Below are 13,526 nucleotides of genomic sequence, written 5' to 3'. Positions count from 1 at the left end.
TCCTGCGCGAGACGCCTGTGAAATAGCAGCATGGTTCTGTGTGAGGTGCCTGTGGAATAGCAGCGTGGTTCTGCAGAAAGTGCTTATCCTCCATACTCTCTCCCTCTCCTTCTCCCCTTTCTCGCTCTATCTCTCCCGCACCCTCTCTTTCTTTCTCTCATCCTCTCTTTCTCTCCCCATCTCTCTCACCCCCTCTCTCAACTCTCGCCCTCCCACCCTCTCTCCCCCCCCTCTCTCTCCATCTCCCCCCCCCCCCCCCCCCATCTCTCTCTCTCCCTCTAGCTCTACTCTCAGGCACCCAGGGAAGCTGCGTTTCGTATTCAACGTGGTGGAGTTTCCGCAGTGCTCCGGGAGGCCCGCGGGGAGGCCGGGCCTGTGTACCGGTTGGCTGTCCGACCTCGTCGACCCCGTCCTGGTGCACCCTGGGAAGGCTCGGTCCTCCGGCAGCTTACCTCTCCCGAAGGTAACAAGTGCTCTAGAATCGATGGTGTAGGTTCACTCTGGCAAAGGAGGTTAGCAACCATCCATAGCAACACTATATTATCACCGACATCCAAGTTGGGGGATCCCCCTTTGAACGGCCCTTCTAAGGTTTCTCTCCTCCACATTGCCTGTGGTGCTTTTTTCCTATTGCTAGGTTTTTTGTGAGTTTTCCCTTACCTTCGCTGGGGTATGTCTGGGAGTGTTGCATTTTTTTTGGATTTTATGGTGGTTTTTGTTCTTGATTTATTGTGATGTTTCTTCTTGACTTGTTTAAAGAAAACTTGTCCAGCCCATGGGGGCATTACCTTGTGACTTCGGGCGTTACAAATACATTTGATTGATTTGAGGTTACTTACTTACTACCACGGTTTTGGAACCGAGCTGCTTTCAAATCGACAGCGTTCATCGCAGAACCAATAAATAGTGTGAATATTTAGGCATTAAATAGTATTGGGGAAGTGAGACAGTGTGCAAGTGATCTTACTCATATTTCGCCAACGACGCCTGTCATGAAGACCTTTATTCAGGTGAGGAAGGGAGGTGTGACATCATCCCATGGGTTATGAAGATAAAAATGGCTCCTCAAATAGCCACAGAGAAGCTGATGCTAGTGCCCATGTTGCCAAATCCTTTACAGATACGATGAGATAAGATAAGATATTCCTTTATTGATCCCCTAGGGGACATTTGGGCAGCATGGGGGAGGGGAGGTACAGCTATGGGCAGGGTAATGGTAGAAAGACATAAATATAGGGCAATATTGGCTCAGGAGGTAGATCGGTCATCTGGTAATCGGAAGGTTCCCGGTTTGATTCCCGCTCCTCCCGGGCAGCGCGTCGAAGTGTCCTTGAGCAAGACCTAATTGCTCCCGATGAGCAGGTTGGCACCTTGCATGATCGCCTCCGCTGTCTGTGTGTGAGTGTGTGAGTGAATGGGTGAATGTGAGGAACAAAATTGTAAAACGCTTTGGATAAAAGCTGTTATATAAAATGCACCATTTACCGCAATACAATTTGATCTGAATATAAAGAACATGAGAAAAATAAAGTGTGTAAACAAACTTTCAACCTACATTTTCTTAGGCCTTACAAAATATCTGAATATTAGTTTTGGGTTCAAGAAAAAAAAAACATGTTGAAGATTGTGTCTCCAGAGAAATGGGACGAAAAGTTCTGATCTAAAAAAAACAAACCTTGTTCATGCAGCTTTTCTTGGCGTCTCTTATGTGCTGTTAGAGAGCAGGGAGGCTTACAGCTGGGTGAAGAATTTAACAATCCAAATACTGGCTGTTAAACTGCACTCTTCGGGCCCTCGGGAGAGAGAACGCACCGCGCTCGGGAACTTATTCCTTTATTTCTTTCTTTGCCGTCGACTTCAAATCCACTCTTTTCTTTTAAGTGAACATTTTTCAACTTTTATTCATGGTTTCCTGGTTCCCAGCTGTATACGTACCGCTGCGCTTTGCTCGCTTCATATCGCAGCCGGGCAAATTAATTAACACAGACTGAAATGTACTTTTAATCTCCCAGGGATGTCACTTTATTTTACTTACCCAGAGGCACTTTATATTAACCTAAGCATAAAATCTGTGCCACTTATTTGTCAAACACTTAACTTGAAGTTGTCGAAATGGTCCAGCTTCTCCAAATTTCAATGGAGTCTGTCTGTTTACTGGGGACTGACATCTTGATTAGAATGTACAATTTGTTATTTTCACTCCAAGTCTCATTTGATTCATTGTGGCAGCACCCAGTAAACACACCATCTCAACAACTTCGGGGGAAGTGTTTGACACTATTTGGGCATTCTCTCTCAAGAGCAGTGTTGGGTAAGTTACTCAGGAAGTGTAATTTGTTTATTATTACTGATTACTCCTTTAAAAAGTAATCAAAATGACTTTACTGATTACTTTGTATCAAAATAATTAGTTACGTTACTAGTTACCTTACTTTCGATTACCCCCCCCCCCCCCCCACCCAATTTAGCTTCCATCACCGCATATTCTAGCCAGCAAACTTCTTTTCTTTTGACAGCTTGACGTTGTTCTTTGTGAAGAGGTAACATCTCATCGACGATAATACCCGGCAACAAGCTTCTTCAGACCTTCTCACTCACTTGTTTACCCTGATCTTAGATCAGTTTCTATTGTTTTGTTTACATCCTTCACGGCACTGGTAGAGGCTTCCCTGTCGGCGTCAGTATTTTTTTTTTTAATCCACTTTTTCTCCCATTTTTCTATATTTTCTCCCATCCCAATTTCGTATCATCCAATTCAACCCTCCCCTGTCACGGACGCTGTTTCTTGCCTCCCACAAGCCGGCTGCAATGTGGACTAAGTCATACATAGCACAAGTCCCCTCCGGTACTTGAGGTAACAGCAGTCGCATCTTTTCACCTGCGCAGCTCGATCTCTCAGTGGCGAGGAGTAACGCGTGGGAGGCTCACGCTGCCCCCGACACTTCCTGATTCTACTGCGCAGGCGCACCAACCGACCTGTAGGAGTCGCTGTCCACAACGCCCGATCCCCACCCTTCAGTTTCCCTCCCCGTAATACGGCCAATGTGTATTACTGTGGACGACCAGCTAAACTGAAAGCAAATGTGGAGCGCTGGGCTCGAACTGACGAGCCCAGTGTCTCCAGCATTTCGTGGCGAGTGCCTTGCCCACTACGCCACGTAGCCGCCCTGCGTCAGGGTTTTTATGTGTCAAGTTTCACATTGTCGTGCTGCCGCGTCAGATGCTTCATCAAATTAGATGTAGTATTTTTTGCGGTTGCAAAAACGTGTTGCTCCCCCAACATAATTTAAACGGACAGCTATTGAACGCATAACGTTACATCTCTCCATGCTGCTTTTTGGCTAGTAGCCAACGTCACCTCGCTCTGACCTGCTCGTGCACAAACGTCATCTACCAAGGACCGCGTATAAACATAATCGAAGGTTATATGAGGACAAACAAACCCACATCGAACTGCCAACACTTCCAAAGTGTACGGCAGTTCTCCGGTTTCAAGTACATTTGCAAACACTTCCATTAGAAGTGGAGTGACTTTCATGTTTCATTCTTAACTAGAACACTTCACCTTCCCCTCACTTAAAGGAGATGTGTTATAATATTTTACTTTCTTCTGTCCTATGGGCAATGGCAATTCAATAATTTTTTCTTGTATGTCCTCAAAAAAGTACAATAAACAATCTTTTTAAAATAAAAATTAAATAAAAAAGAAGTGGAGTGACTTGGTCTGAGAAAGTTTTGTAGAACAAATCTATGAAGCCATCTGAACCAGGACTGGAGTTACCTTTTTAAGGTTCTTCATGGCTGATGTGATGTCGGCTTCTGTCATTAGTTGGTTGAGTTGTGTCACTGATGACTTCACTAGTCAACTGAGGGACTTTAATGTCTTGAAAAAAAAACGTGGTAGCTCTTTAGGTTCAAACTAATCTCTGTATCTGAATACGTATAACGATTGATGTCTTTAAGTCTTGTATCTATTGGTATATCTATATTATGTTAGAATTTATTTTAATTATTGCTTCTTCAACTGGAATGAAAGTACTTTTTCAGTAAGTAGGGAATCGAGAGCTTTACGCAAGTCTTTTCGTTGGGCTAGATTTGAGGGTAACTGATGCCATTTAGATGAGATAAGATACGGTATTCCTTTATTGATCCCCTTGGGGACATTTGGCTGTCATAGCAGCATGGGGGAGGGGAGGTACAGGTATGGGCAGGGTAACGGTAGAAAGACATAAATATAGGCAATCAAATTTGATCTGAATATAATCTTTTTTATAATTGGCACGTCAGGGCTTGACATTGATATTTTACTTGTCCGAAAGCTAAACTTATTTGTCCGAAATGTACTTGTGAAAATAAAGGCCTATTAAAAAATAAATAAAACCGACAAGAGATTTGGACAATTATTATGATTTAATAACTTAAACACAGTGTGTGTGGAGTATATACTGTATGATCAGTCCGCCAGCTCATCTTCACTCCCCATCAGCACCAGGTCATCTTCCTCATCTCCCCTCTCTTGACGACCAGGGGTTAAACCCTGGTCTACGCCTATAGTTGTATAGTTATTACGGTATAGTTGTTATTGCCATAAAAAACACTATTCAAATGATTAGGAAATAAATAATTTAATTTTTATTTGAAATAATTTATTTTAACAATAGGCACATTAGATCACCAGGTAACAGCAAAACAACCGAAACAATAACAATATTGAAACACCTTTCTTATATTATTATCAGAGTAATACTGTGTGCGAGTGTGCGATGAATGAGAGAGAGAGAGAGAGAGAGAGAGCGAGCGAGCATCAAATCTCAGTCTCCGTTGCCTCAGTCTTTGTTTTTGTAGAGAAAGAGAATGTTTATTGATTTAGTCAAAAGGCTCACAGGTGGAAAGATTTCACAATCATTATGATATCAAAATAAAAAAATATATATTGTTAATAATGTCTTGTAGATTATTATGGATATTTGCAACTCTATTATTTTAAGGACTGATGGGATCGTTGGTAACACTTTATTATAATTTACGAATGTATATAAATGGGTTGTTCATGATTAGTTCATTATCTACAAATACCTTATAAATGTCTTATAACATGGGCGGCTGATTGGCGCAGTGGGCAAGGCGCTCGCCACTAACGCAGGGGACGCTGGGTTCGAGCCCAGCCCTCTGCGTTGCTACCGGCTGGCCGGTCGTTCATACTAACACAATTGGCAAGTGTTAGAGGGTGGGAAAGCCGGTGGGTGGGGATTGGACGTTGTGGACAGCGACTCCTACAGGTCGGTTTGGTGTCGCTGGTGCGGCGGAAACAGGAAGTATCGGGGGCAGCGTGAGCCTCCCACGCGTTACCTCTCGCCACTGAGAGTTCGAGCTGCTGCGGTGAAAAGATGCGACAGGCTGCCTCCTCGTGTACCGGAGGGGACACGTGATGCAAGGCTTCTATCCTCACTACAGCTGACCAGTGGGAGGCATAGTCTAGCAACGTTCAAGACATGGGAGGGAAGAATTGGAAATACGAAATTGGGATGGGAGAAAAATAGAAAAAGTGGATAAAAAAAAAGAGAAAAAAAAAAGAGAAAAAAAAAAAAAAAAGTCTTATAACTGAGTGTTATTATAAGGTGTTACTGGATAGTTTATGAAGTAATAAAACATGTAGTGAAAAGTATAGAAATCCAAACTGGCATTTTCGGTGGCAGCATAGTCATATTACAACAGACACTGTGATGTATTGGGTTTGCGTTTGAGCCTCTTGGATGCCGTAGTTGAGTGATCACAAGTGTGTCACACTAGGAAGTCAAGACATACAATCTGAAAAGAAAAATGTTTTACAAATGTAGTCTAGGCATTTTCTTCTCCCTGTTATTGGCTGTTTAGTCCATGTATTTTTATGTGGTACTGCAGAAAACAGTTCCTCTCCAGCCTCAAGTACAGGCCCACATTGCAGAAATTAGACATCCTAAAAAGAAATGATAAGAAAGTAAAATCAATATCTGCTATATTTACTAAAACACACATTCAGTTGAGTACTGTATATAGGTAGGTGCTTTCTCCTTCACAGGTAGGCTATGGTAAATGTATACATATTTCACAATATAGGTCACATGGCCCCTACACACAGAGACATACACACAGTAGCTGTAAAATGTTACTAATGTTACATACCCTTGTCCATCTGTCGCTGTTGTTTCTGGCTATGCCGTCATTGTCGCGGTCTCCGTCGTCGTCGTCATGAAACATTTTGGGTATTCTCGTTACCCTACTTGACCCTCTTGACATCTTACCAATAATCAGCTGGAAAAAAACCCATACAAAACTACTAAAACGCTACTAAAACACTTCTCAAACGAAGTCACATCCACTCGCCAAAAACAACTTCCTCAAAAGATATTCCAGAGCTACCGACGTCACTACGTTGTGACGTGTACATTTGAGAACACTACTGTAATGCCAGAATATTAAGCACAGCTTCTCTGCTTTCAGGGACACTTGGAATATTTGCGATCGCACATTTGGCTACGGCAATTTTAAAAAGGCATATCAAATCCTGTCTGGTCGGAACCAGAGTTCTCGCGGGCCTTGAGTTTGACATAATGGTCTAAACCCTCCAGTAGTGAGGGATCCCACAAGGTGGCGGTAGAGGACTTCTCCAGATTCCTTATTGCTGACATGGGTCCCTGATCAGAGAGGGTAGTGCTCAAAACATTGCATTCAGTAATTCTGTATGCTTCTGGTTTTTAAGAGTGAGAAGAAGAATCGATGCGAGCATAGCATTCCTGTGGGTGGAGTGAAAAAGTGTGATCTCTTCCTTGCTGGGGTTTAAATGTCTCCACACATCTACTGGAACAAGCAGTATAATAGCGTTCTTCAGTGTGCTGCTCATTCTGGATATTGACGTCCTGGAGGGGAGGGGTCTTGTCACCTGTCTCTGATAACAGTACTATTGAAATCACCTCCCATCAATAACATTCCTTTTACCTTATCAGAAATTAAATCAAAGGTGTTTTTCATAGATGTACTGTGTATATTCTGCTTCAGTAATATACTGTATATCTTCTTCAGTAATATACTGTGTATCTTCTTCAGTAATATACTGTATATATTCTTCAGTAATATACTGTATATCTTCTTCAGTAATATACTGTATATCTTCAGTAATATACTGTATAATATACAGTATATTACTGTACAAAAGGCATATTATATTGTTCAGTAATATACTGTATATCTTCTCTGCCTTTTTGTCATTATGCCAATTCCTGGCGTTCTTCCAGCTTGTTGACCAGTTCCTACGAACACAATGTTCAATGTACGCAGATGGGAAGCCGGTGAGGTAGGGGCGGGGCGATTAATCAAGCCAATTCCAATTTTGGCCTCTGTCCACGATCATGAAAACAAAATAATCAAGATGAAACGATTATTGTGGCACATGCCGTGTTCTCATTTTGCCTTTATGTTGTAAATGTAGTGCACCTTCACAGCGGTGGGCTCCCCCCAGCTCATGTTGAGAGAGGGAGGAGCCAAGGCATGTTTCTACTTGTAGAACACGACAGAAAGGCAGCCTTTGATCGAGAAGGAAGGCATAACTAATCAATGAGTAATTGTGTTTAATAATCGTGATTTCAATATCAATAAAAAAATAATCAATGATTTTTGCCATAGTCGAGCAGCCCTACGGTGAGGTTATGAGTCCTGGTCGTTGCATTAGCGACTCCAACCGGTCGGTCTGGGCGCCTGTTCAGCAGGGAGGGGATCTGGGGGAGATGGCGTGAACCTCTGCACGTGTTACGCTGGCAGTGAAACTCCTCGCTGTCAGGTGAAAAGAAGCGGCTGGTGACTCCACATGTATCAGAGGAGGCATTTGGTATAGTCTACACACCCTCCCCAGACTGAAAGTAGGGCAGCATGTGGTAGTCTACACCCTCCCCATACCGACAGTAGGGCAGCATGTGGTAGTCTACACCCTCCCCAGACCGACAGTAGGGCAGCATGTGGCAGTCTACACACCCTCCCCAGACCGACAGTAGGGCAGCATGTGGTAGTCTACACCCTCCCCAGACCGACAGTAGGGCAGCATGTGGTAGTCTACACCCTCCCCAGACCGACAGTAGGGCAGCATGTGGTAGTCTACACCCTCCCCAGACCAACAGTAGGGCAGCATGTAGGGCAGCATGTGGTAGTCTACACCCTCCCCAGACCAACAGTAGGGCAGCATGTGGTAGTCTACGCCAGGGGTTCCCAAAGTATTATTATTATTATTTTAATTTTTTTTTGCAGTCAGGCCACTGAACTTAGAAGCAGGCCAGGCCAGTGTTTCTAGTTGCAGCAGTGCAATAGTTAGATAACCTAGGTGGGGAACAACCAGGAGATCACTGCAACTCACACAAGTTGGAGAACTATCTCTCTCTCTTGCTGGAACAAACCTGAATGTTATTGTCATAAAATAGAACTCAGTTTGTTTCTCTACCTTTCTGTGAACGTCTAGCAAAAAAATGCGTTGCAATCTGATGAGAAATGGCGGAGCAATTTACATTATAAAACAATTACTGTACTTACAGTAGATTTCATTCACGGTTTTTGCTGCACTGTCAGGGGCCTGGTGATATTAAATCCAGATTGAACTCTGCCATTGGAAATGGGAGATTTGGCCCGATCCATAGATGTATGACTTGGCCATAACAAGGTCATTTATAATAGGCCTGATATTCTACATTCATATTTCAAATTGCATGTGTCCGGATGGCAAAATTCAGTACTGTATCTACAAAACCCCCTGTAAATCATAGATGTGCCTAGATACCAAGAATATGTAAATGGACCTTGTAGAAGTGGAGCAATCTTCCATTTACTTAGGTATGTATTTTTAGGCGAATTTTCAAAAAATATGGCTAGGGCTTAAAGGGGAACTCCACTTTATTTTGGAAATTAGCTTATTTAACATCTTCCCTGGAGTTAGACAATGCATACCTTTTTTGTCTCTGTGCGTGCATTTTAGCTTTGGGAATAGACGCTCCGTTAGCATAGCTTAGCTTCATCACTGGAAGTGAGGCAGGACAGTAGCCTTACAGTGCCTTACAGTGTATTGCAAGGTCTGACATTGACCAAACTTGATATGCATGACCTTGGTGGGCTCTAGGTCAACTCCTGAAAAGGGGGTCAATGTCAGACCTTGCAATCAAAAGTTAGGGGGCGCACTGAAATTATGGCAAGGGTTATTAGCCCCCTAACTTTTGATTGCAAGGTCTGACATTGACCCCCTTTTCAGGAGTTGACCTAGAGCCCACCAAGGTCATGCATATCAAGTTTGGTCAATGTCAGACCTTGCAATACACTGTAAGGCACTGTAAGGCTACTGTCCTGCCTCACTTCCAGTGATGAAGCTAAGCTATGCTAACGGAGCGTCTATTCCCAAAGCTAAAATGCACGCACAGAGACAAAAAAGGTATGCATCTTCTTGTCTAACTCCAGGGAAGATGTTAAATAAGCTAATTTCCAAAAAAAGTGGAGTTCCCCTTTAAGAGGTTCATGTTTCTCTGCTCAAAAAACCTCTACCTCTAAAACTCTACCACAACGACAGCCCAAGATGTTAGTGAATTACATGAAGGGGAGCAAAGCCTTGTAAATTGCCATTCTCCCTTTCTGTGTGTGTGTGCAGTGGCGCTGCTAGGGTCTGTTGGGGCCAGTGTTAATTTAGTCAATGACAATTATGACTATATATGGTCGTCAACGAAGCTTTTTCCCCTGACGACAACTAGACGAGGCGTCACGTTAACCCAAAAAGTGGCCGTTTTTGTTTTTGAGGACTGCATACTTTTTTTGCAAACCAAAATACTATACTGAAGTTTCTGATACAATAAAGAGAGATCACTTTTAGTGCTAATGAAGTAGAATAACATACTTCTGAACTTGAGTTGTAGAAAAACGTTTTTCTGTAGTAGTTGCAATATCCAAATATAGTATTTCCAAAAAAGTTGGTATGAGCTGGAAAACACCCTGGGTCCATAGCCTGATGTCATGTGTAGTACATGTCCACATTTCATAAGAATCCATTCAGAAATGAGTGATTAGGAGCGATTTTGGTCAATTGGGAAAAAAAAGAAGCTCTGCCAGTTTCAGTTTTCTCATTTCTCAAATTCGTGTTTTAAAATCTTTTCAGTTTCCACTTGGGGGATTTATGTGAGGGTAGCAGCTGGTATTCTGTGTGTAATACATGTGATCTGAAGCTCCTATGTGAGGGTAGCAGCTTGTATTCTGTGTGTAATACATGTGATCTGAAGCTCCTATGTGATGATAGCAGCTCGTATTCTGTGTGTAATACATGTGATCTGAAGCTCCTATGTGATGATAGCAGCTCGTATTCTGTGTGTAATACATGTGAGGGATCTTCTATGATTTTCTGGGCCATTCTCAACATATTTGTAGTGTAACTTGTAGTGTAATTTATACCTGTCACCTCGCCGTGGGCTCTCTACCGATCGGAAACCCTCTGCTCGCCTCATTAATTGTATTTAATAAGTAGATCAATTAGTCGATTTGGGAGAGACCCCTGCGGGCCTCCCGCCAGCGCTGTAATTACACTCATTAATATAAATATTTTCCAATGACCTCTGACCCCAGATCCATGTGAGCTTGAGACCCAACTGCTCCTTCCGCCCTCCCTCTGACCCTGCGGTGCCCTTCATCATGGTAGGACCAGGCACCGGGGTATCGCCCTTCATAGGCTTCCTGCAGCAGAGGTACAGTACTGCTGCATCACTATTCATATGTATTGACAGAGTGTGTGTATATATATATATATATATATATATATAGGGTAATTATATTGTTATTATAATATATTGCATCATTATCTCTGGACAATAATGTGCAGTCTTTTCTTTTTTTCCCCTCAAGTCTTGGTTGCCTGCTATATAAATGCACCATTTACCATTTGCACGGCGGACATTTTTCTCTCATGCCATGCTCCGGTTGGGATTCCTTTCCACTCTGTTCCAAAATGGCCACTGCGTGTAAATTATGGTCAACTATCTAGACCAATAACGAGGCAGACAATTAATACTTGATATGTAACATTGAGATATTTTTCCTTTGTTCTTTTCACAGTTCTCTTCCTTTTGTATCTTTCTTTTTTTTTTTATATTTTTTATTATTATTGCAAAACAAAAATTATTAAAAGTCAGTACTCAACACACAATGCATAATGATACTTTCAGTAAAGGTGGTTAAAATATATGCAAGTACAGAAACAAGATAAAACAAAATTAGTCTATAATAACATTTTAACCGTATACAGTGTATATCCAGCGAAATTACAATTATATAAATGTTAGTATATAATATACCCCTAATACCTATTTTCTAAAACCCTACACACATATGCTCCAGCTCGAACCCCTCCCTCCCGGACCCCCTCTTGGATAGTACCTCCATTATCCCTCACTCTTAACCAGACACTACCATTATAAGCTAGCTTTTATTCTCTCCACCACTTCTAACCACATTGACATTTTGGATTCATTGAGACCCAGAATTCTTGCTGTAGATATTTCTTGATATATCACATCGAGATATGTAAGAAACCACACTTTTCGGCAAATTTTTTCCGGTTGAAACCAACGTGATGCGATCAGTTTTTTAGCTACTGTGATACCCGATAAAACCAATCTCTTTAGTTGTGGATTCACTGCAAACTCAAAAACATCATTCAATAGTAATACCGAGGGGTGTACAGGTATATTCCAAGATACGAGTATTGATAATTGTTGGGACACATCTTTCCAGAATGCCTTAACTGGTGGGCAGTCCCAATACATGTGCATAAATGTTCCTTCGTCCCCATTTGTACATTGGGAGCATTTGGAGTCTTGTTTAAGCCCCATTTTGCACAGCCTTATAGGAGTCAAGTATGTCCTGTGAATATAGTTCAGATTGATTTGTTGATGATCCGGGTTCCTTGATGTAAGTCGGACATTTGCCCAGGCTCCTTGCCAATCAAAGTCATTTTCCAGGTCTGGTATATCCCTCCTCCAGACAGTGTCTAGTTGAAGGGTTTCATACGAGGACGTTAGTAATTGATAATAAAAACCTGATACAAAACCTCCCAATGTTTCTCTTTCATAGAAAAATTTGTGGTATCTGTGGTGTTCAATTGGTATGAGTAATGGAACACCGTGAGACCTCAGACAAAGTCGTAACTGTATGTAAAAAAGCCATGTGGACTCGGTGAGGTTAAACTTTGTGCATATTTCGACATAACTTTTGTATCTTTCATGCATTCTCCTGTATTTTCCAACCAGTGTTACACCACAGTCTAGTGTCATGATTTAAAAGGGGAACACCATCTCAATTAAGAATTCACACATGTTATTTCCATGGCTGAGGAAAGTCTGTGAACACAAGCTACTATTGTCCCAAAGCAGAGAAGCCAGAGAAGTAAGACTCAAACCTGTGATGTCATCAAGTATAAACTCTAGGGGTCCCTCCATTGACAATGAATGGGTGACTTGATTTTGTGGACCCACAGAAAATGTGCTTTCTATTTTAAACCCAAGTGACTGTTAAATGGTGCATTTATATTATATAACAGCTTTTATCCAAAGGGCTTTACCGTTTTTGTTCCTCACATTTTACCCAGTCACTCACATATTCACACACCGACGGCGGAGGTGACCATGCAAGGAGCCAACCTGCTCATTGATTGATTGATTGAAAACTTTATTAACAGATTGCAGAATACAGTACGGCTCAATACAACACAATTGTTAAGGGGATGCAGACCAGAGAAAGACTTTCGTCTTGTTTACATCAGGGTCCCCCATTTTCAATTCATCATGACATTTATGACATACATGACATACAGATATACAGTACTGTTACATCCATTCCAGATATTTATGACATACAAGATATACAAATATACAGTACTGTTTAAGAAACAGAGATTATAGAAGAAAATATATACATTCGAGGGGGAAGAAACTGTACATTGGAGGTGGGTTGAGGGGGGGGGGGGGGGTTTGGACATTTACCGGGCCAGTTTCGAATTGCAGCCTCCCGTAGGTGCTCATTGAGAGCGGTTTTGGAGGAGGGTAGGGATTCACATAATTTTACGGCTGTGGGTAGGGCATTCCACATTGTTGTCGTCTACTCTAAGCCATCCTAGGTTGTCAAAATGGGCAGGGGTGAGGTGGGTTTTAGCAGTAAGGTCAAGCAGTAGTCTGACTAGTTTGTTTTGTGATGTTTGTAGTCTTGTTTTTAGGGCCTTTGATGTGCTTTGGTACCATGGGGTTGAATGAGTGCTCCTGTTAGAGTCTTCAAGGTATCCTTTTTTTACCAGAGAGGAGATCCGGTACAAGAATCTTGTTCGTTGGTTGACTTTTTTTATTACATTGGTTGCCATTTTGTCACAAGAAAGATTTGCCTCTAGGATGGAACCCAGGTAGGTAATTTCATCTTTCCTTGTGACAATATTGTCACCAACTGTAACAGAGAAGCCATTGGCCTTGCTGAGTTTATTTGATCCAAAGAGA

The 13,526-nt window shown here is 42.1% G+C and overlaps 1 protein-coding gene across 1 annotated transcript in view; it reads left to right on the top strand.

Annotated features, from left to right (window-relative positions):
- mtrr (5-methyltetrahydrofolate-homocysteine methyltransferase reductase) overlaps positions 1–13,526 on the top strand; it is a gene marked incomplete at its 5' end in the record, with an annotated part of 104,129 nt that overhangs the window by 58,340 nt on the left and 32,263 nt on the right. The window contains 2 exons of the mRNA XM_084326135.1: positions 283–463; positions 10,615–10,733. Coding sequence (XP_084182261.1) covers positions 283–463; positions 10,615–10,733 — 300 coding nt within the window. The remainder of the gene's footprint in view (positions 1–282; positions 464–10,614; positions 10,734–13,526) is intronic.

This window comes from Notolepis coatsorum (genome assembly GCF_963971535.1).
Source record: "Notolepis coatsorum genome assembly, chromosome: 12".
Lineage (NCBI taxonomy): Eukaryota > Metazoa > Chordata > Actinopteri > Aulopiformes > Paralepididae > Notolepis > Notolepis coatsorum.
Note: the sequence above shows the minus strand (reverse complement) of the source record. Positions and strands in the feature narration are given on the sequence as shown.